The sequence below is a fragment of the Cyprinodon tularosa genome, unplaced genomic scaffold, assembly GCF_016077235.1.
Source record: "Cyprinodon tularosa strain WSP-4 unplaced genomic scaffold, ASM1607723v1 ctg66, whole genome shotgun sequence".
NCBI classification, from domain to species: Eukaryota; Metazoa; Chordata; class Actinopteri; order Cyprinodontiformes; family Cyprinodontidae; genus Cyprinodon; species Cyprinodon tularosa.
In genome coordinates, this window is record NW_024039407.1 from 4,801,212 (window position 1) to 4,824,429 (window position 23,218).

Consider the following 23,218-nt stretch of genomic DNA (forward strand, 5'->3'; position numbering starts at 1 on the left):
TAGGAAGGAATTTTTACAGTTTATAAGAATAGAAATCTTTTTTGTAGATTTGAACAGTGCTCAGTGAAATCCTGGGCATGCTATTTTAGAAATGAACCTTTAAACTCCTCCACAGCTTTATCAGTCTGATGCACGGCTTCCTCTTTTGTCTTCATGATGCCGTCCATCCATTGATGTTTTCTAACGAACATCTGAGGCCTTCAGAGAACAGCTGTGTGTTTATATAAGATGAATACAAATTAACCCTATAATGCCAAATGCATCGTATTTGATACATACGGTTTCTGAAATGTTTTCAGTTTCAGTTTATTTATATAGCGCCAAATTCACAACACATGTCATCTCAAGGCACTTTACAGTTCAACCAGATCATACAGTCAAATCGATACAAAGTTTTCTATCTAAGGAAAACCAGTTGATTGCATAGACTCATTGACTCAAATACAATCCCCCACACTAAGCATGCTTGTAGCGACAGTGGAGAGGAAAAACTCCCTTTTAACAGGAAGAAACCTCCAGCAGAACCAGGCTCAGTGTGAGCGACCATCTGCTGAGGCCGACTGGGGTTCAAGGAGACAGAAGCAGAGATACAAAAAGCAGCTGTAAAAGGCGGCCCCGTCCAGGAAACACACAGCCAGGCAGACGAGCTCCGAGCCAGCTCCCATGCCAGAGGACGAAGAGAGCACATCCACTCAGTCACGGTCAGAGAAACAGGACCACACTGGAAAACAGGCCGATCTCCAACATCTATAAACAAGGGTGTTGATGGAGCAGCACAGCTGATGTTTCTTTCCAGGATGGAGTCACAGCCAAACAGGAACAGACGAGGCAAAGCTACTCTGAGAAAAAGCAGAGAGAGCAGAACGTTAGAGATTGAACTAACAGATTCTGCAGAATAGGAGAACAGAGAGAGAATGAAGCAGAATGATGAAATGGGCGTCCCTATGTCCTCCAGCAGTCTAAGCCTATAGCAGCATAACTATAGAGATAGCTCAGGATAACCTGAGCCACCCTAACTATAAGCTTTATCAAAAAGGAAAGTTTTAAGCCTAGTCTTAAAAGTAGACAGAGTGTCTGCCTCACGGAATAAAACTGGTAGTTGGTTCCACAGGAGAGGAGCCTGATGACTAAAAGATCTGCCTCCAATTCTACTTTTAGAAATTCTAGGAACCACTAGTAAACCTGCAGATTGAGAGCAAAGTGCTCTGTTAGGAACATAAGGAACAATCAGATCTCTGATATAAGATGGAGCTTGGCCATTTAAGGTTTTATATGTGAGAAGGAGGATTTTAAATTCTATTCTTGATTTAACAGGAAGCCAATGAAGAGAAGCCAGGATAGGAGAGATATGATCTCTCTTTTTAATTTTCATTAGAACTCTGGCTGCAGCATTTTGGATCAGCTGAAGGCTTTTAACTACAGTTTGTGGACTTCCTGATAGTAAAGAATTACAATAGTCCAGCCTTGAAGTAACAAATGCATGGACTAGTTTCTCAGCATCACCCCTGGACAGGAGATTTCTAATTTTTGCAATGTTCCTCAGATGAAAGAAGGAAATTCTAGAAACCTCTTTGATATGGGATTTAAATAACAGGTCCTGATCAAAAATAACACCAAGATTTTTTACTTTATTATCTGAAATCAGTTTAATCCCATCCAAATGAAGTGACTGGCTAATCAGCTTCTTTTTCAGAGACTCTGGTCCAAAGACTATAACTTCTGTTTTGTCTGCATTCAGAAGCAGAAAGTTAAGAGTCATCCAGGTTTTTATGTCTTCAAGACATGCCTGTAATCTATGTAATGGGTTAGCTTCATCTGGATTTATTGACAGATATAGCTGGGTATCATCAGCATAACAGTGGAAATTAATCCCATGCTGTCTAATAACTCTACCAATTGGGAGCATGTATAAAGTAAAGAGAATTGGTCCTAGCACTGATCCCTGTGGTACTCCGCAGGTAACCTTTGAGCGTGTTGAAGATCTATCATTAACATGAACAAACTGAATTCGATCAGATAGATAAGATTTAAACCAGTCTAGTGCTGTTCCTTTAATTCCAACAAAATATTCAAGTCCTTCTAAAAGAATATTATGGTCAACTGTATCAAATGCAGCACTAAGATCCAACAGGACGAGCACAGATACAAGTCCATTTTCTGAGGCCATGAGAATATCATTAGTGACTTTCACCAGAGCTGTTTCAGTGCTATGATGAGCTCTAAAGCCAGACTGAAACTCTTCAGAAAGTTCATTATGGTGTAAGTGATCGCAAACTTGTTTTGCAACTACTTTCTCAAGAATTTTGGATAAGAAAGGAAGATTGGATATAGGTCTATAATTGACCAAGTCATCTGGGTCAAGAGACGGTTTCTTAAGCAGAGGTTTAATTACAGCAACCTTAAAAGCTTTAGGTACATATCCCTGTAACAGAGATAGATTAATCACATCTAAAATGGAGGAGGAGATCAAAGGGAATACCTCCTTAAATAACCTGGTTGGAACTGGATCTAACATACAAGTTGAAGGCTTAGATGAAGACAATAATTTTGCTAATTCAGAAAGTTCAACTGGATCAAAGCAGTCTAAACCCGGTTCAGATTCCATGACTACCTCAGGTACAATCGCGGATAGAGGAGTGCTTATGATCTTATTTTTAATAAGATCAATCTTATTTATAAAGAATCCCATAAAATCATTGCTGCTAAGAGCAGGTGGAATGGACGGTTCAACAGAGCTATGGCTCTGGGTGAGTTTGGCAACTGTATTAAAAAGAAATCTAGGATTATTCTTATTCTCCTCTATTAATGAGGAGAAGTATGCTGCTCTTGCTTTACAAAGGGTCCTCTTATACAGCAGTAAACCATTTTTCCAGACTAGGAAGGACTCTCGCAGGCCTGTGGAGCGATATTTTCTCTCGAGTTTCCTAGCATTTTGCTTCAAAGTACGCAGCTCTGCATTAAACCAAGGAGCAAGCTTTCTATTTTTAACGGTTTTCATTTTCAAAGGAGCTGCGTTTTCTAAGGCAATACGCAGAGAACTAGCAACCCCATCAACAAAATCATCAACCTGTGAAGGGGAATAAGCTATGCTTTTGCACTCTGCAGCACTGCTCAGCGACACAGAGGAGAGAGAAAGTGAAGCAGATTCTTAAAATTTTATAGCTGCACTATCTGATAAAGATCTACTAAAATCGACAGGCGCGCTGGAAGCTGTTTCAAGCGAGGGGGGCTGATGGCTGGGTTGGAAAACACATGACGTCATTATGTTGAGGGCTGTGGCTGACGTTTTTAACATAATATTGTAGGCCTACATTTGTCGCCAAAAACTGCCATTTAAAATGCATCGGAACAAAGCATGAACATTTTAAACTTTATTTCTTCTCTTTTAATCATTCAAAACAAACAACAGCTCCCAATCAACAGGATCAGGAATACTTGAATAAAACATGGCCTAAATATAGCCTAAACTGAGCATTGAACGTCTTGAAAGTCCATTCGACTATGGATATGGGGGAATGATTTCATATCTGAAACAAAAAACACACACAAAAAAAAAAAATTAACTAATTTCATATTTTATCACTAAATAGCTTAATACAGACATAATATTTAGTGATATGCAGCCTTATTCTAGCGTAGACTTCTTCAGCCACAGGACTACGACAAATAGGCACATAAATAACGCTAAATGCGGCAGTATAGGGGAATTAAAACCATTTCTTACCTCGAAATAGTCAGAAATACGTTTCTGCTGCCTATTGCTAGCCATGCCTAAATGAATGTGAGGTGGCGGAAGCTTCCGGGAGAGTAGCCTAGTTTTTTATGAAATATTAAAATAATGAATCATTAGTTTATATCTTATACACAGCCCATCATTTTAATCCCATATCAAACACAGTCTTTAAAAAAATGAATACATAAATAATTTCATGTTTTTAGGTACAATATTATGTTACTCCACAGCCCCCCACCATGGGGGGCTGATGCTATGACGAGGGAGGCTGCAGCCCCCACAGCACCCCCCTTCCCGTGCCACTGAAAATTGAACCTTCTTTTGGGGGAGGAGAACTCTATTAAAGTAATCCTGAAGGTTATTAGAAAGTGGTCAGAGAGGACAGGGTTGTGAGGAAATACTGTTATTTCTTCACATTCTATGCCTTATGTCAGCACAAGATCCAAAGTATGAAGATGAGAATGCGTGGGACCATTCACACTCTGAACAAAGCCAATAGTGTCTAAGATAGCATTAAAGGCTGCTCTTAAGCTATCGCCTTCAATGTCAGCATGGATGTTAAAATCTCCCACTATGATGACCCTGTCAGTATTTAATACCAAATCTGACACCTTTTGCATAATTTAATGGTAAAAAACTTTGCTCAAAATCCTATTGTACACAATCAGATATACCTGATAACAGCCAATAGAAGACTACACAAAAAATAATCTTGACTTATCCCAATATCAAAAATGTATTTCTGTTTTTTCTTTTTACATATTTTGTTAAAAGGGCAAATAAGGAATTCAAACCAAAAAAAAATAATTTTCTGTTTTGTTTTATTCTTGAAACGGGCTTTAAAGGGTTAAAAACAAAGAACATCAGATTTTGAAATAGCATAATAGATAAATATCTAAATATACAAGCATGTATATGTAAAGTTTATAGAAGAGTTATTTATTTAAAGCAGAAAAAATGTGCCTGGACAACTATTTATACCGTACATTTAAAATAAGGACCGCCTCTAGCATGGGGTTTTATGCTTCATGTGTAAAGAGTTACACTGCAGATAAAACAACATACAGTTTATGCAAGAGAAGCCTCCGGGTTAAATATGTGTTTATTTACTGATGGATTGCTTTGGTTTGAAGTTACAGAGGAGGGCCAAGGATGAGATCTGTAAGGGTTGGAGCATCTCGCTGCTGGTGAAACATGAAACGTGTTTGTCAGCTCTTTTCTGACCTAAAGGTCAAAACTCTCAATGCAGCATTCTTTTTATAGGCTAGGAAATCTTGAAATCCTATATTGTGTTTCCCTAACCGGATGTTTGTGACTGTAATTCATGTAATTCATATACAGTTTGTTATTTTTAGCCACGCCTAAACATTTGGCTTTATAAAGACACTAATGCTACTCTGTTCCCAATATTATGATTTAAAATACCCAAACTAAAATAGCTCTTCATCGCCCCGTGGTTTCCTGTACGGCAGTTTTTGCTCCAACAAAGAAAATAGGTCCTTTCATAGATATTAGTCCTAATGGACTTTGTCATTGCTTGGAATGCAATTAAAAATGAAGATGACTCATTCTGCGCTTTGGGCCACATTCTAATTTATATCCACTGAATCACAGTTTCAAATTTTTTTTATTTTTCAGCTAAACTGACATACAGAGGCGCTTTGTGTCTGGACGGGCCAGCGCCGCTGACCAATCAGAGCAGACGTTTATTTTATTGAGGTGGCTGAGCTTTTCGGCTCTGATTTAACCAGAGACGTGTAAATAAAATGTACTGTTTATAGAAAGTAGACATAAAATGTGATTTCAGTCAGTGGTTTTAGAAATACTCTAAAAAAATAGAAAGTTAGAATATAATGTAATAGAACATAATAAAATAGAAAAGAATAGAATAGATACTTCACTTCCAGAAGAGATTTTAATGGGGTATGTTAAAAATCACAAGAACAATAGACAGCTCTGCACCAAATCAATTACCTTAATATCAACCATACTGACATTTATAGATCAGCATATTTATCCTTTTTAATTCCAAAGGGACAAAAAAGGTAAAGAGTAAGAAAGATCCAATCTTTTCATTTTATAAAAGAATATTCCAAAAGAAAATTAAAAACAAGCCACTGGACTGGGTTTCCAAGTTTGAAGACGCTTCTCTTCCCATCCAGGAAGCTTTTTCAATTCAAAATGTCAGGAATAGCGTTGAGTTCCAGGTTTTATCCAGCAGCCCAACAAAGCCTTGATTTTTATTTAGAAAACATGCAAATTGGAACAGACGACGGGGTCCACCCATTTGGAATGAGGGTCGTTTGCCTTCTTTTGTTAGACTACAATAATTTAGTTAGTTAGTTGGTTCACTGGAAAAACGTAGAAATAAGTAAAAATGTCTTAAATTAAGTCTATTTAACCTTAATTTGAGTAGGTAAATGGGATATGTTGCCAATTGAATGAGTATTTTTACTTTTAAAATAAGATAATTAGATAATATGTACTTGAAAGAAGACATTTCAATTATCTTTTCTTATTTTAAGTGTAAATTTTCTTGTTCCATTGACAAAATGGCTCCTTTACATCCTCAATCCAAGAGCAAATGCACTTATTTTAAGAAAAAAATACAAATTGCAAAATTGAATTGAACAAGCTTCCTGGATGGGAAGCGAAACGTCTTCAAACTTGGAAACCAAGTCCAGTGGATTGTTTTTCATTTTTTATGGAATGACTATGACCTGGATGAATGAGAACTTTCACCAGCTTATAACAGAATACTTTTCAGAACATTTTTAGGTGATAAACAATCAATGATCACATCAAGATGACCTTAGTAAAGTTTATTTTGCCATGATGACCATTTGACTGAAGAGGATTTTTTTATCAATCCATTTGTGATGCCAGCCACATGCTGATGCAAGTTCGATTCGATGCAGGTCCCGCAGATTCTACAACAGTTTCTTCCCCGCTGCCATCGTTGTGCTGAACTGTTGAAAAGAACTCTAAATCATGTCACAGACTCTACATCACAAAAATACTGTATATTTGCACCATATATATTTAATGCTCTGAACTTCCATATCAGTGCGTTTTTTTTGCATCATGTTTTTTCTCACACACTGTTTACATTTGATCACTGCTGTTCATTTAGCGTCTGGAAAGCTCTACTAAACGAAATTCCGTTTTGTATACACTCTGCGTATAAAAAAATGACATTAAAATGTGTCTAAGTCTAAATCTTAGTCTGAGGTCTGTCGGCGTGGCAACTGAACGCTCTCCTCCTGCATGTCTGGGTTGTCTCTGGGTACTCTGAGTACAGTACAAAAACATAGCTGCTAATTAGTTTCTCTTAATTGCCCTTTGATATCTGTGTGTGTATGAATGCTTGTTTGTCCTCTATGTTGACCTGCGATGGACTGATAAGTGTCATGATTTTACAAAAGTTCAGACCCAAATGCTGAAGACCAAAAAGGGAGACCAGGAGAAAAGGTTTAACAGGTTATATTGAATAGATAATGCAGAGAGAAGTGTTGCTCTAAACACTGCTCAACCGGAAGTTTCCAGAGAGGTTGTTGAACCTTTGACTCCAGTCTGTATGCTGTAGTTCCAGTGTTTGTCTGATTCGGTGGAGGGCGGAACAGGGTTTACCCAGAATGCGGTTGTTTGTAGGTGAACGGAGAAGCTGACTGCCACTCAGATTTCCTGCGGTACTTGAACGGGTCATAGTGGAGATGAATCCCTTTCTCAGTGTGAAGCTCAAGCGATCTCTTGGGGAAAGTGGGTCCAAACCTCCTGTTTGTAACCCCAGCTCAGTTTTTAGCTCAGTTGATCCTTCCAGGGAGAGAAGGTCCGAAAAAAATCCAGTTTGCAGGATGACTTCCTGCTGAAAGGCAAAGACAAAACAATGTTAAAACTCATGTTGACAAGAACTCAGTTTGACTTAGGAAAAACTCAGCTTGGCTAGAGTACCCAAAACTGGCAAACACTCTGGCGTTGATGTAGTGGCTGTTAACGAGGAAACCATAAGCAGGTGTGTGAGGAGGCGGACCAAAATCAGGCCCGTCCTGGTGGAGGAAGGGAGACAAACAAAGAAACACAAACACAAAGACAGGAGTCCTGACAATAAGGTTTCCATGATGTACCGCCCAATGATGCTAGGCGCCGCGTGTCTGAAACGGTGAGGCAGGTATAGTAAATGAATGGATTTGTGGAATCCTGCTTCTCAAGTAAACAAAACATGAAAGTATCATGTGCTTGCAGCAGTCAAATACTTTAAAACCAATAGTTTTAATTTAAATAAAGTTTTTACTTTTGTTGTTTTAGTCTGACTTTGTATATTTAAGGTTAAACATGGACCTTCATCTCTAGGTAATAGGTACCTTTGTTGCATTGATATAATGGCTTTAGTAAATTGTATTGTTGTTATTAATCTGAACATTAGCTTGACTTATGATCTAAACTGTCTGCTTTACTTGAGTGACATGTTCTTCTGCCTGACCCATTTTGAGGAGTGGCTAAAAGAAAAGGGCATATATGTCACATTCTGTTTGTAACCCGGAGACACTGAAAGCTTATGCACACTCTGAACCCAATCAAAAAGTAAAAATGTCAATAAAAAAAGCTTTGGTTGTATTGATATTAAAATGACTGATAAGGGCACAAATACAACTCAGTTTATTTACCACAGCAAAAAACAAATGAGGAGAATCTTACACAAAACATCTTTTTTAGAAACAGATACTGTATTAAATGGTTTAGAACCACCATTTTCCCCAAAAAATACGTATTTTTCTTCTATATATAAGCTTATAGATGAGGCATGTTAAACTTTGCTGCTTCAGACAGGAAGATACATCCTCTCCTCATTCAGTCTCACCTCCAGCTCCTTTTCTCTAAAAAAAGAAAAAGGAAAATAAAAAAAAACTCAGATTTCTGTGGCACACAGAACCACTCAGCGACAATTATCAGTCCAGTCTCTCTTCCCATCCTCTCTCTTTCGGTCCCCATGAACAAAGCGACCGTGTGACAGGCATCTACAGTCGGTAGTGTCAGGTTGTGTAAAGCAGAATCTAGTCCTATGAAATACAGAGGAAAAGGAGCTTAGCCTGCCTGCTTTTTTTTTTTAGGCTGCATTTCATACATTCATGATATTTCTGGAACATTAATGTTTGATTAGAGAAGATTTGTCTTCAAAAGCTTCTTCTTTAATAAGATTCTCTAAATTGCGCCTTACTTGAAGCAACTTGTGGTACATATTTAAAACCTGAGTGCTTTTAATATTTTTGGAGCATTTATACATTTTAAATATAATGTATTCAAATCTTGATTAATTAGGCTTCTAAATATAACTGTTAGTTTAAAAAGAGTATTCCTAGATAAATTAGAAATTTGTTATTTCTTTCTCTCTTGCATGAAAGGGGCAAATAGGAGTGTTTTTAAGAACATCTTAAACAACATCAATGTGTAGTTTGATGTAACATATCCCTGCTGGTGCATCTGATAGAAACACGATGTGTTAATGTTGCTGGGAATATGCTCAGATAAAGAAGCCGAGCAGATTGTGATATTTCTCAACCTGAAGGTGAAATCGTATCTCTTTTACACGTGGAAGACAGCCGCTGTTATTTAGTTCTATAGAAGTTGAGACCTTATTCTCTCAGAAGAAAAAGTGCATTTGTTATTTGTTTAGGGGAATGAAAAAGGAGAAGTTTTAAATCTTCATCCATCATCCATGTTATTCAACATCCGTCTCATCCTTCATTCAATCTAATCGATAGTTTTCTTCTCTCTTATCCCTTTTTTTTTCATCTTCGGTTATCACTCTCATCTTCTATTCAGTCTCATTTAATATCCTCATCCTGATGCCTCTACCCCCCCTCCTTTTTCACTGGTTTTATTCTTACCCAACGTCCCTAAAATGCATCATTACTCTTAAACTTCTCGCCTTACATACCAAACCCCTTATTTCTGTTATAACTCATTGCTGAGATCTCTTTCATGTATCCTTTTCATTCCTAATCCCTATTTTCCCATTCCTCCTTTTGATTGCATCCTATTTATCCCTATTCTCCCACTTTAAACATTAATTAATGAACATGAACAAAATAAAAAGAGATAAACAATTAATGAATGAGGGGAGAAAATTGCTTGGCCTTTAAAAAACATCAGGTTCTGAGTTCCTTTTTTTTTTTCTTACACTAAAATGAAACATAGAATTCAGCATTACATCATTTCAATGTCAGCCTGTTGTTGCATTAAGTCCCATGTTGATCTACAGCTCATTTAGGGCTAAATCACTGCTGTGGCTTACAGGACTCCATGAACAGCTGTAGATCCCTACTTTTTAATTTAAAGGAGCATGAGTCAGCAAATAGAAGGTCATCATTTTACCCTGTCATTTTGTAAATGTCACATGTTTCCTTGTTACAGCGATGCACAAGCTGAGATTGTTTGGACTCGCTGATAATCTGAGTTAAGCAAAGCGCAGTATTTTTTTTCCGATGCTTTATTTTCATGAATTGAAAATGACATGGATGAAGTGAGCATGCACTGGCAGTTTGTGGCATCCAGCGACGTTGCAGGGAGAAGTCCAAGTGTCTGTGGAACCTGACAGGCTGTGGCTCATTAAACCCCCGTCAGACGCAGGAGGTCAAGAAAACAGCTAAATCTCAGCCGAAGAGCCCTACATGGATGCATATTGAATCAGCAAAATGCGCACAGACCCGGGGAGGATAATACTCCAAACGTATCAGATGATTTATATTTAGCATTTTTTTAATCTGTGCTGCTGACCAGTTCTGAGAAATCTTTAAAGGGAGCACAAAGAGAATTATGTTGTTAAGGTCGATGCTCATGGGAGCATGTTTGCCAGAGCATGTCTGACATTGAATGGGGAATTAAAGCATGATTAGATTTTGTTTGCTTATGTTTTCCCCTCTCCTATACCAAGCAGGGCACCTGCAGGGCTTTAGGGCAGATGGCAGACTGGCTTTGGGGAAGTAGGAAGACAATGTTGCTGCAGAAGGCTTCACAGTGGGGTGGACAGGGGAAGAATGGGGCCACGGAGGATGTGATGGGGAGGATTGTATGCTGAAATAAAAAGTCTTTTATTTATTTGCCATAACAGTAAAGGACATATGATTGGAGACATTATTTTATTTATTTTTGTGTTTACTTTTTTTCTGGAGGGATTCAGTGTAACACAACCTGAACTAGGTTTCTAGTTTTTAAGCATTTTACTTCTGAGCTGCTCAAGGTCAATAAAATGAGTCGTGCGCCAACCTCAGGCTTTGTGGTGCCTCTCTATCTCTTTTTGACCTTTGTGCTTCCCTTTTTTCCTCCTCTCCCTCCCTAATCTCTTAATTCAAACAATTCAAATATGTCTACTTTTTAAGTTATTTTAAATAATTCTAATTTTCTGGCCAAATGAGCAGATATCGTGTGTTTAGCATGGCGGTAAGAGATAGAAGGATATCTGTCAGATCTGCCTGTTGAAGAGCCAGTCAAGTGGACAGGATTAGGTACATCCTGTCCTTCTCACACTCCCACATCAACCTATCAGGCTCACACTACTAGGGTACTCAAATAAAGAGCTGTGGCTGTTATTGGTTATGTTTTCTCCTCCCTTTAAACTGTTAAAGTAAAAAAGACTTGTTTAAAACTCCAATACAGAAATAACAAAACACAAAGGAAATAACTAACAGTATGTGGTAAGACCCTAATATCTATAATAAATAAAATAAAAATGAATAGAGTCTGGTAAGACTGTTCTAGTAATAATGCACAATTAAAATTGCAGGAAGAAACAAATAAAAAATTATAAAGAAATCCTAAACCGTAATCCAGACAATGGAGGACCATTAATGTATCACTATTTTGCGTTATTTTGGTGAAACAGTTTTTGGGAAAAATTGGATTGTTGGTGATTCCCAGTGTTTAAAAACACAGTGCATGCAAAATAAAGCAGATATTAAATTATATTGCAAGTGTTTTGTTCTTTTTTCATCTCGTTACAGGTGATGAAGCAGGCTAAAAAATGTTTTGTCATTGTCTCCTTTCTATCTCCTCTTTCTTTCACCTTTTCTCTTTTTTTCTTTTTTCCTTTTCTTCTTCAGTTTTTCTGCTCTATTTACATTGCAGTGTCCATATAAACTGTAAAACTCCCTGCATAATTATAAAAAAGCAATTTATATGCATGAAACAAGTGGAGCAGTATTATTATTCTTATTCTTATTGCCACATTGCCAGACAGGACATGGTAAAAAAAAAAAAAAAAAAAAAATTATTGCAAGTTTGGATTTTTTTCCAAATGACAGGTTTAATCACACTGTGTTGGATCATAGCAGTGCTGTTTTAAAGATGCATTACTAATGATACTGCCCCCTGTGGCTAAAGCAATGAAGCTGCTGCACTCTTCTCCTCATTTTCTTAGCTCGTCTCTGTCAAGTATAAACTTTTTTTTGGGGACTTTTTTCAGCTTACCTGGAGTTGCCATTGTTGTCTGAGTTGAGCTGGATGCTGGTCACTTCTGAAATCCATCTTGAAAATAAGGCTTTGTTTGCTAGATTAGACCAATGGATTAGACACATTCAACATGGACGCACTTGACATCACATCCGCAGAACAGGACGTTAACTTCCAGCCCCAATTAAAGGCAGTAAAATAGGTTGACACGGATCTATGGATCTGCTCATCAAACAATGTTTTAGTCATAAAGGAGCAAATCAAAATGCTATTTTTCAGTAAAAACATACATAATTTCTCTTAAAACTCATAAAATTTTGTTTAATTTCCAAACTTCTTGATTAAACATGAAGGTCGACATATTAATCCAAGGGCGTAGGTTTGATTTCAACTTTGGTAGTAGGGACACTGTTGGTCTGATGTCATTGGTCCTATGCAAAAATATGCATGCTCGTTTTTTTTACGCTTGACATGAAAATCAGGGTGTATTTCGTTTAAAGAGAAAAGCAGCATTTCTTGCTATATTTATACAAATTTTATAAGCACTACACACACTAGATGCTGTTTATCAATGTTTGAAGCATCACTGGCTCTGATGAATGAGGAATTATGACAAAATTCCACTTTGAAAAGGTTTGCATTTGAAATTACCTAAGACAGTAGGTAAATCTGTGCCTATTTAACAGAATATAGTCTAAATATATGTGGATTTATACTTTTTTTTGAAGATATAGAATTGTGCAGAGGTAAACAGAGGTAAAACCCACTCTTATCTTTTGAACGTTCTCTTTGTATCATTAAAACAAAAAAAAATAATAGATTCAAGGGACGCCAAATAAATGTATTGTATTTACATGAGCACTGGAAATAGAAGAGGAACTGACACTGAGCATCTAATATATTAACTTCACTCTACAAGCTCTACATCTAGGCTGTAGTTACTCTGTTTAACCCATTTCATATGTTTTATTTATGGCTGAAACAATTCATTGGATTAATCAATTATTGAAATGTCAACAAATTTAATAATCGATTGATCATTATGGAGTATCGAGACTCTAAAAGATGTCTTTAGTTCACAGAGCGACCAACTTAAAGCAAGAATTAGTATTGGTAGGGACAGGTAGGTCCGTCCAAAGTTTTGGTAGGGACTTGTCCCTATGGTCCCTGTGCAAACCTACGCCCATGTACTAATCTACAAATTTTTTGTTTCCTGTTTCCAGTGCTCCATGCGTTGACACTTTGGCATATTTCAGCTGCAGGCTCAGTTTCCTCCTTTTTACATCTTTCTCAATTTTAGACATGAACATTTATAGAACTACTGTAGTTACTTGCCAGGAAACAGCTGAAATGTAAAAGTTTTAAGATAACTAGATTTATGACTTTTATTTTCAACTTTTGCAGTGCTATTTAGGATAGCTTACAGTAAATTATAAATTACAATAAGAAACAGCCTCATTTTGATTTTATGTCTCTAATGACTGTTTAGCCTTGCAGTAGAATAAGATTTTCTTATTTTTCCTCAAATGTTACAGCATTTCTTAAAATCAGATTTTCTTTTCTGTCAATTTTTTTGATATTCCATGTTTGTCTTTTTGATCTACAAACATCTTTGTTCATCTGGTCCTGCGTGTTAAGGTGACAGGGCTCCTCTGATCACGTCAGAGGAACATCGTCTGTTGTTTTGCATCAGAGCTGTCACATCACAGGCGGCTCAAACAGATCTTCACCGTGTCAGCCACGTCTACAGCCTCTCAATCTCACAGCTGCTCTTCAGGAGCCGCATCTCAGCAGATTTTCAACTCTGAGCTACTTAACCTTTTAACTTCTTACCTTAAAAGGAATGTGCCATAAATATTTTACACACTGACACAGAAACCTTAAAAGTTTCAAACTGCTAAAAGACAAAAGAATTGAAAATTTGAATTTTGTACATGGATACTTACTTTTGAATATGTTAAATGAATTGTGAGTTTCCTTTAGCTGAGATACGTCATACTCGACTGTACTTTCATCTGTAAGTAAATCATTTTCTTTTCAAACTTAAGCCAAAAAAGGATGCAGCATTCTTTCCATTTTCATACACTCAGCCAGATCTGGTCCACAGCATTCAAACCTGTTTCATGACACATGACCAAAAGGATAGATTTTTCCAAAAGTCATTATGGCAGCTGCAAACTCTGAGACATCCCTAACCCTGAATTACTCTTCTAACAAATCACACATATGCAGGCATCTTTATTGTACTGATAAACATGCAGAATTAATGTGCAAAATAAACATCTGCATATTCCTTTATGACTTTAATGATGAGGCCATCAATGATTAATTGTATATCAGCATATGTGACAACAAAAAACCACCAAGGATAACATGAAAAGATATTTTCATTGGAAATATTATTCCATCTCACATAAAAAAAAAAAACTTGGATTTCATCAAACTTTTGGTATCTAAAGAAAAATCCTATTTATTTATTTTTTGTTCTTTTTACGAATTTAGTAAAGATTTGAAATGTTAAATTCTACTAAAATCAATAGATTTTTTGTTGTTGTGACAAATTCATATTACATATTGAATGGTAGCTTAAACTGGTTAAGTTTGAAAATGAGACTTTGTCTTTTACTGGAATTTACCTGCTAAAATAAATACAATAAACGACTCTAGCTTCATCTGCATCTGGTGGAGGTATGAATGTAGCACTCATCACTTCCTGTCAATACCCCCAATAAATCCTCATGATTATCTCAATTACTGCTGTAAGGTTTTTTGGATTTAGGTTAAGAATTTGGTTGCCGTGTCAGGGTTTGTGTCACAGAAGAAGCACAGCGGTGGGTACTTCGTAAAGATAAATGTGCCTGTCTGGCCTTTGCAGGTTTTGCTGTAGTTAAAAGGAGTATGGCTACCATGTTGGCATTCTTATTTGTTTTTATATCATCTAGGATTAGTGATTATTAGCCATATTTAACAATAAAAGTGTGTTGAATTCTACTGTAGATTTCCTAAAGGTGGCCAAAAAGTCCAAATCTAACTTGTTTATCTATGATTTTATACACTCAGCCTATATGTCATCTTTTTAAGTCTCACTATCAGTTTAAAAGTAACATCTCCAGCTTTAAAAATTTCTAGACATGTCATAGAAAACACAGCTTCTCTCACCATGCAGTGATCGGAGTCTTTTAAACAGAGCAACTTTTTTTGATTTGGGTCACAGAAAGTGGGATGTATTACAAAAATTGTCAATATTTGAGAAAAAAGTTGCTAATGTTCATGAAAAATATAAAATGTCATATTGTTATTTTTATGGCCTATTATATTCAACATAGAAGTAACTTTTGAGAGAAAATGCAATTTAATTAAAAAACTAAAATGCACTGCTTAGACTGATCTAAAAATACGTAAAATGTTTTTTAAAATAAGTGTATTTGACCTTAATTTCAGCAGATGAAAAAGATGCTCTGCCAATGGAATTAGGATTTCTGTAATATAATTAGAAATCATGCACTTTAAATAAGCTAATAGAGATTTTTGTTCTTATTTTAAATCTAAATTATCTAAAGCATTTGCATATTATCATACTTACTTTCTCAAAACAAAGGGAAACACACAAATCTAAAATTAAATCAAAATATTTCAATTCTTTTAGCCTGCATATACTGGATATTTACATTTTCTGCTCAGTGTGAGATTTTAACCTTCACCACTTTACATCTTTCCTTTTGATTATCAATGTGTCCTTAATGTTTTCCTCCATCTGCCGTGCTTGTGTGCTCTGCTACCACCTACACTGGAAAAAATCTAAATCTACATAAGTAATTTTTTCTTAAAATTAGTGAATTTTTCTTGGATTGAGGAGGTAAAAGAGACATTTTGCCAATGGAACAAGACAATTTACACTTAAAATAAGAAAACATAATTGCATTGTCTTATTTCAAGTGCATTTTATCTAATTATCTTATTTTAACAGGAAAAATACTCATTCCATTGGCAAACTATCTAATTTACCTACTCAAATTAAGGGTAAATACAGTTAATTTAAGACATTTTTACTTATTTCTAGATTTTTTTTCCAGTGTACCTGTCCTGTTTACGAGCACAGATACCATAACAGGTGACCAATTGCTTGGTTTGAACTCATTTACTTTAAAGTCCCAGCTTTAAGAACTATTATCATCACAGGGTTTACATCCCTACAATGTAATGATACTGAAAATAACTGAGTTTTACCCTCCTTCCTGCGATAAACCTTCCACACTGAAGAGTGTGAAATATTGCTACTTGTTTAAGGCGTGTCTCTCCAATCAGAAAATAATTATAATTTGTAGGCAACTTTAGCCTCCTGCTTACTTCTCAGGGCATCTTTTTCTTTTACAAATCTCATTGCTTTATTTTCATTTTATGATTTACTTAATTTTTTATGCTTCTACATTTTTGTGCAAAATTTTTTTTAGCAATTTGAATGATATTAGAGTGTGAAATATCTTAGTCTGCTGGTGGAAATGTGTGTGCGTAGATTTGTAAATACGCTGGAATGTGAACCGGTTCCTACCGTGTTTACATGTAAACATAACGTCAGTCTACAGCTGACACTGTGAACATGAGGATCTGATTCTGGTGGCGGCGTTGCATGTTCTTGAGGCCGTTATATGTTTGCATAAAACAAAGCTGCAGTTTCCATGTGATGTTATTCCTGAATTTCAAGTTGCCACCCATTTAGCTAGAACACATAAGACGGTGGAATTATCCATGACTTTTGCACCTTCTGATGTGAAATGGTCCAACTCCCACAGCAGAAGGTGCTGACACAGGTTACATTACTGAAAATCACAACTTCTTTTCCTTTCCTTGTTATGTAATCGACGGTCTGACACGTTCTGCTAACCTGTTTTCTTTTTCCTCTCCAGCTCATTTGCCATGTCTAAGACAGCGGTGAAGAAGCTGCACTGGCGGTCCAATGTGCAGGACACCTTTGTCCTTCTGCTTGGGGAATCAGGAGAGGTGGGGGTCGCGATAGGTGGCGGAGCAGATTATGGAGAGTTTCCTTTTGTCACATCGGCTCCGGGCGGCGGCATCACAGTGGGAGATGTCATCCTAGAGATCGGGGGAACACCTGTATTGGGGATGACTTTAGGTGATGTCCGAGGAGTCCTAAACTCGTGCCCCCATCCTGTCCGAATCAAAACTGTTTCACCAGGTATGACGTTTGTTTTGATAACTTGTGGACTTTTTGCATTTTTCTGACAATCTCATCAAAAGATTTAAATGTTAATTTATTTTAGAACTGAAGAAAATATAAGTCATAGCATGTAAAAAAAAATTTGTCTAAGCATTGCTTTAGGGTGAAGGTTTCTGATCAATGCAAACTAATTTATATACAGTATAGTAAGAAAGTTTCTTTTCCTAAAAAAAAAGGTTAGACTTGAAAAGTTTTTGATTATTTTTGAGGTACCATTTTGATCATTTAAAGAAGAATCCAACATTTTATGGCTGTCTTAGTGTGTAGAGTAGCTGTGTTAACATCCAAAACTTCTGTTTCTGATTCCTGCTTCCTTCTATCGAATGTTGATGTGCCCATGAGCAAGGCACCACCAAGTTTCCTTGCGATCCATGTTTATTTTTATGGATCTATGAAGGTTTTTACCAGTATTGGCTGAATGCAGATCTAGTTATAGATTATTTAATTGGTCGTTGTGATTAGAGAAGCACTAAATAAATTCAGTCCATTAGTTTAAAATGTTACATGATTTGAAGAAATTTTTGTATTATTTACAATTTTTGGTTATTTCTCTAAACCAAAACTGTGTTTATGAGATCAAAAATACACAAAACACTTATTATACTGTATGCAGTAAACTGTAATTTAACCTATTTCCACAAAGTGCTACTATTGGTTTTGTGAGTGTTATAGATAGATGGATAGATGGATAGATGGATAGACGGATAGATGGATGACATGAAAGGTGGGAACTCCTAAAGATTTATACTTTTTACTTTTTTTTGGGGGGGGGGGGTCTTTAAACTTTTTTGTTACATCTTTTCCTTTTTTTTATCTTCATTCTTTAGAAATAAAACTTTTCATTCATTCATTCATTCATTCATTCATTCATTCATTCATTCATTCATTCATTCATCCATAAAGCAATATAATAACTTATTCAAAAAGATAAACTAAATAATAAATAAAAGTCTTTGTTTATTTTTTATTATTTGCCTCATTTTGAAATTTTTTTTCAAAATAAGAAAAATTGAACTATGATGATTCTGCAACACCCATCTCTATATACTGTATAAAACAGAATTAAAATGAGTTGAGTTTATATGTTTATATCACTAAATTATAACAGATGTTATCTCTAAACAAATTATATGATATAACAAATCAAATTCAGCCCCCATTTATCTTGGATTATTTTAAATCAGAATATTATTATCATATGGTCATATCTTGATCAAATACCATATTTGTTAAATATAATAACATTATCCTTAACCTTGTAATAATACACTGCAATCTGAAACAGTTGTTCCTGTGATGCCAGCTGATAGAAATCAGTCTGATAAGAAATACCAATCAATTCAATAGAATCATGGAATTGGCAGATTCTGTAAATGACTGGTGTATAAAATGGCATGTATCAAGAATCTTGTTGTCATTAGGAAACTGATCTTGAGACATCCAGATTAGAATTTGTCAAAGTTATAAATTAAAAGACTTTTCTTAAAAAATGAATCGATCTGTTACACTGAGGCTGTCATCCATTCACAAAACCAACAGCCAAATCTGCGGCGTGTAATTATTTAGCACTGAACTGTCAATAAGTCTGTGTTTGAATGTGCATGTCAAGGAAGCTGGTCGATATTTGGGTTGTCTCCATGATCACCAATGACACATGACAAAAGAGTTTGTGATATGGTTTTCCGTCAACCGCAACAGGCCTTGATGTTGTGAGTTGGGGGTTTGAGACGTAGATATCTTTGTTGGCTCTGAACAGGGTGATCAGTCACTGAAGAAGTGTCACCTGACCGTGGCTCCCCACGGCCTTGGCTTGTTTGATTGATAGCTGATTTGGCAACAAGGGTATAAATGGGGACCTTTGCTCCTGGTAGCTCTGCTGCTGGTAGAGATCCATTATCAGCTGTGAATTCTTCCCAGCCATCCCTGGGCAGCTTGACTGCATGCAGCCTGGACAGTGATGGATGTGTTGGTGTTCTGGGTTGCTGTGGCACACCTCCTTCTCCCGCTCTCTTTTAGAACCACTACTACAACAACTCCCACTGCCCCGGCTTTCAAACACAGGACACCAAGGTTTGTTCCCCAGATGCAGGAAACACAAATAGCGGCGGTGCCTCGATAGTCATAAACTAAGAAATTTGAGAAGAGACAACAAAAGTGCTCCAGACGCCCTTCTTCACATAGTGACTGTCACTTCTGTGCTAAATTTTTTAACTTGTCATACGTGGTTAATGCTGTGCACCCATTCTTGCCCCTTTAATCTCTTCATATTTTGGCACTTAAACTTTTTTTAAAGGGATTTTGAATAAAGGATCTAATATCCAAATGTAAAACACACTTTCTAAATTTGCATTCTTAAATAAAATGTAGAAAATCATTTGTCATCAGTCAATGTGACAAAATATGTCATTTCTCATGGCACTGTAATCCACTGCTGGCTAACCAAGTCAAAGAGCACATTTTCAGGCTTGAACATACAAAAAAACATCAGCTGATGAAAACATCAGCTGTTTTTGTAACGCGTTGAACAAAAGCCCATTTCTCCCTAAAGGCAACAGACGAGATTATATTTCCTTTTACAGGCAGTAGCCATATGTGACCATTCATACTTACAAGCTGCTGACCGCCAAACATAAAGTTAAATCCTTTGATATTTTTGAACCATGCATTAAAATCCGTTTTCCATTGGGTTGAGCTAAGTTGTGCAGAGGTGTCAGGGGTCTGCAGGGGTAGCACACTGACAGAGTTGTCGTCTGTTAGGGTGACAAGTGAAGACGTGTTCAGCCCATCAATAACAGGAAGCAGCCTGTCATCAAATGCCATAAAGCACTTGCGATGTTATTAAGAGATCACGGAAAGGAAGAGTAGTCCTGCTGATCCACTCCTACTCCATTAACCCCCGTATGCTCTATTTTTATACAAGAGGGATGTTTTGGACTGAGTTCATACTCAGGTTGTATGGAAATTAATGTGAACTTATGAGTTGACGTTGGTATCAGGGTTGAGGTTATAAAGCCTTGCATTTAAATCAAACCTAACGGGTGTAATGATTTGAGCTGAGCATGGAAAAATACCCTTATTAAATAATTAAAAGCTTGAGATTTATGAAAAAAATAAATAAAACATGATCCCTATTTTGCAACAAGACATTGGCGGCATTTGTTAGGTTTATTCAATGATGATTATAAAATTAATGTGTGCTTATGAAACATTTTTGCAAGGGGATGCTCCACTCCTGTCTCATGATTCAGTCAGGAGCATTCTGTCTTCATGAACCGTCAATTGTTCTGTCAGAACAATACTCTGTTTGTAACCATGCGTCATGTTCTGTTAATAAACGCTCTGCAGAGGAGGTCCAGTGGGAGACAGTATGTTTGAGTCTGGGGTTCAACTGTCCCTCCTTCCTGCAGGAATTGTATCGATAAGTCTGTATTTTAGTTCTTCTTAAGAAAAAACCTATTTATGAACCCGACAGCACTATGCTGTGGGGATGCCTTTCTGTTATATGCTTTCTAGAGATCCAAATTATTAAAAAATAAAAAGTGCAAATTTAAATTAGCAGAGAGATTCGGCTTCCCCTTCCCTACCTGTTACTGTGGAGCTAGCTAAAAAAATACTTTTCTTTTCCCTAGCATATAAAACAGAAAAAAATAGAGAATAATCATGTTATTTAACACTTTTCTAAAAAGTAGAGTTTTCCAGACATGATAATCATTGTTGAAAAGCAATCGGTTACATTTTTTGTCTGTGATGAACTTGAGTAGCAAACATGCAGCTGTTAATCTTTTGTCGTTTTAGAAAAAGCAGATTAGCAAAAAATCTTCTTAACTAGCAAGTTAGCTTGAGAATTATTGCAAAATGTATTTGGTGTTTATGTTGCTTTGGAGATAACATCTTTGTGTGAAGAAAAAAAAAGTGTTAAATCCAACTTCCATAAACATCTCATGCCGTCTTTTGGTGTTAATTTTGTTATTTGTGTGATATTCTAGGCTATCATACTGTGAGAATCTCGTACCACCTCGTTCCCAATTGGAGTATCCAGTTTCTATTTGCTCCCTCTGCTCCTTTTCTCCCAGTTCCTCCCCTTCATGCCCTTCTTGTTTTGTTTGCGCTCCCCTCAGGCTCCACATTGTGCAAAGATCTCAGGTTATATCTGAGTAAGTGCTTCACACCCGGCTCCGTAGACAGCCAGCTTCAGCAGGTCATCAGAGAGAACCTCTACCTTCGAGCCGTACCCTGTAAGTCTCTCTCTCTCTTTCAATGCTATTATTTCCCAGTATATCCCTGGTCTTTGTCGACGGCTGATTTATGTCCTTTAAGTCTCCTCTGCATATATTTACACCTTTCATGTGAGGTTACCTGTCAGATCATTTCTGTTTAAGACTAATATTAATTTTACTGGGACCTGGCTTATACTCATAATTTAACCAAGCGTGTCTCTTCTGTTCATTACCGGCCTCATTAATTCTGTGACAACATATCTCCTGTAGCTGTCACGTGAATATCCTGGTGTTAATTAGTACTTAAGCATGCAGAACTGTTTTCTTCACTACCCCATGTTGAAGCCTGCTCTACTAGGTGACTTACTATAGCAATGTATTTAACATTGCACCCCAAAGGGTCAATTATATCACTAAAGTATAATACATTTAATTAAAAGGCAAACCCTGCATCCAGTTTGGACAGTCATTATTGCCACAACACTGTTTATTTGCTGTGTTTTTTAGAATCCACAGCCTCAGTGCTGCGGGGAGTTAGTCCAGGTGGTGTTAAATCTGATGGTAGTGGTATAGAACAGGTTCTTCTTGGTTATGTATCTTTTTTTATCCTGCTCAAGCGATTTCATTTTGATTATAATGAATAAAAGCATGCACAGTGGCAGCCAAAGGCAGCTAGTAGTTGTACATCTGTTGCTATCTTAATCCCCTCCATCGTGACGTCACTGCAAACGGCTGCAGGATATAACAGCTGACTATTCTGAGTCCAGCCCTGCCTTTCGCTTTTTTTAATGCACTCTTCTGCCTTGTTTTGCGTTTTTAATTTTGTTGTACAAGAGGTGATGCAGAGGGCACCCAGCCACCACTTTTCCATGTGTGTGTGTGTGTGTGTAGTCTTAACCTTGTCGTGGGAGTGTGGAGTTGCTGTTAATCTCTCCTTTAGTCCAGTAAGTAGGTCAAATGGCACAGCCTGCCCCTACACCACACAACTCAGCCGCCGACAGAACAAAGAACAGTTCAAAACTCACAGGACGGTGTAAGGAAGCGTCACTTTATCTCTCTGTGACATCAAATTGAAGCTTAATTGCGATTTTAACCGTTTTCTCATCTTATTATTACGCTTTGCATCTTCAAGTGGCTGCTCAGGGACGCCACTCTCCAAATTAACCTTGGTGCCCTTAGCTTTTTTTTTTTTTTTTTTTTATTAAAATGGGATGAATATGAGCGAATCAGATGAAGGCGAGCCAGAGGAGGATTTTAAGGAAGCAGTGCTCTGATTTTAATTATTGATAAAGATTAAAATCCAACATAACTTAGTTAATCCGACTTGTTTTATTGTTGCCAAACTTGCAAACTTCCTCCCGTCCCTGGGCTCTTTAATTGAGAAAGAGTGACAACAAAGCAGGCTCAGCCCCATGGATGTGTAATCCCCTGATCTCCTGAAGATGACACAGTCAGATGCCGTTGTTCTCATGCTGACACCGGCACACCAGCCTGATCCCCACATGGCTCCTGCAGCATCACTTTTTATTTCAGCGTAAAGGCTTTTCTTCCTCACATTGTTTTCCTTTTTTCCTCCTCGCTCTTGAA

General features: G+C 36.9%; 1 protein-coding gene across 4 annotated transcripts in view; it reads left to right on the plus strand.

The window, feature by feature from the left end:
- Window positions 1–23,218, plus strand: part of LOC119799496 (membrane-associated guanylate kinase, WW and PDZ domain-containing protein 3) — an 85,095-nt gene that overhangs the window by 17,143 nt on the left and 44,734 nt on the right. For all 4 annotated transcript variants that reach the window (XM_038309416.1, XM_038309417.1, XM_038309414.1 and 1 more), the window contains 2 exons: window positions 17,083–17,372; window positions 21,533–21,649. In XM_038309416.1, coding sequence (XP_038165344.1) covers window positions 17,083–17,372; window positions 21,533–21,649 — 407 coding nt within the window. The remainder of the gene's footprint in view (window positions 1–17,082; window positions 17,373–21,532; window positions 21,650–23,218) is intronic.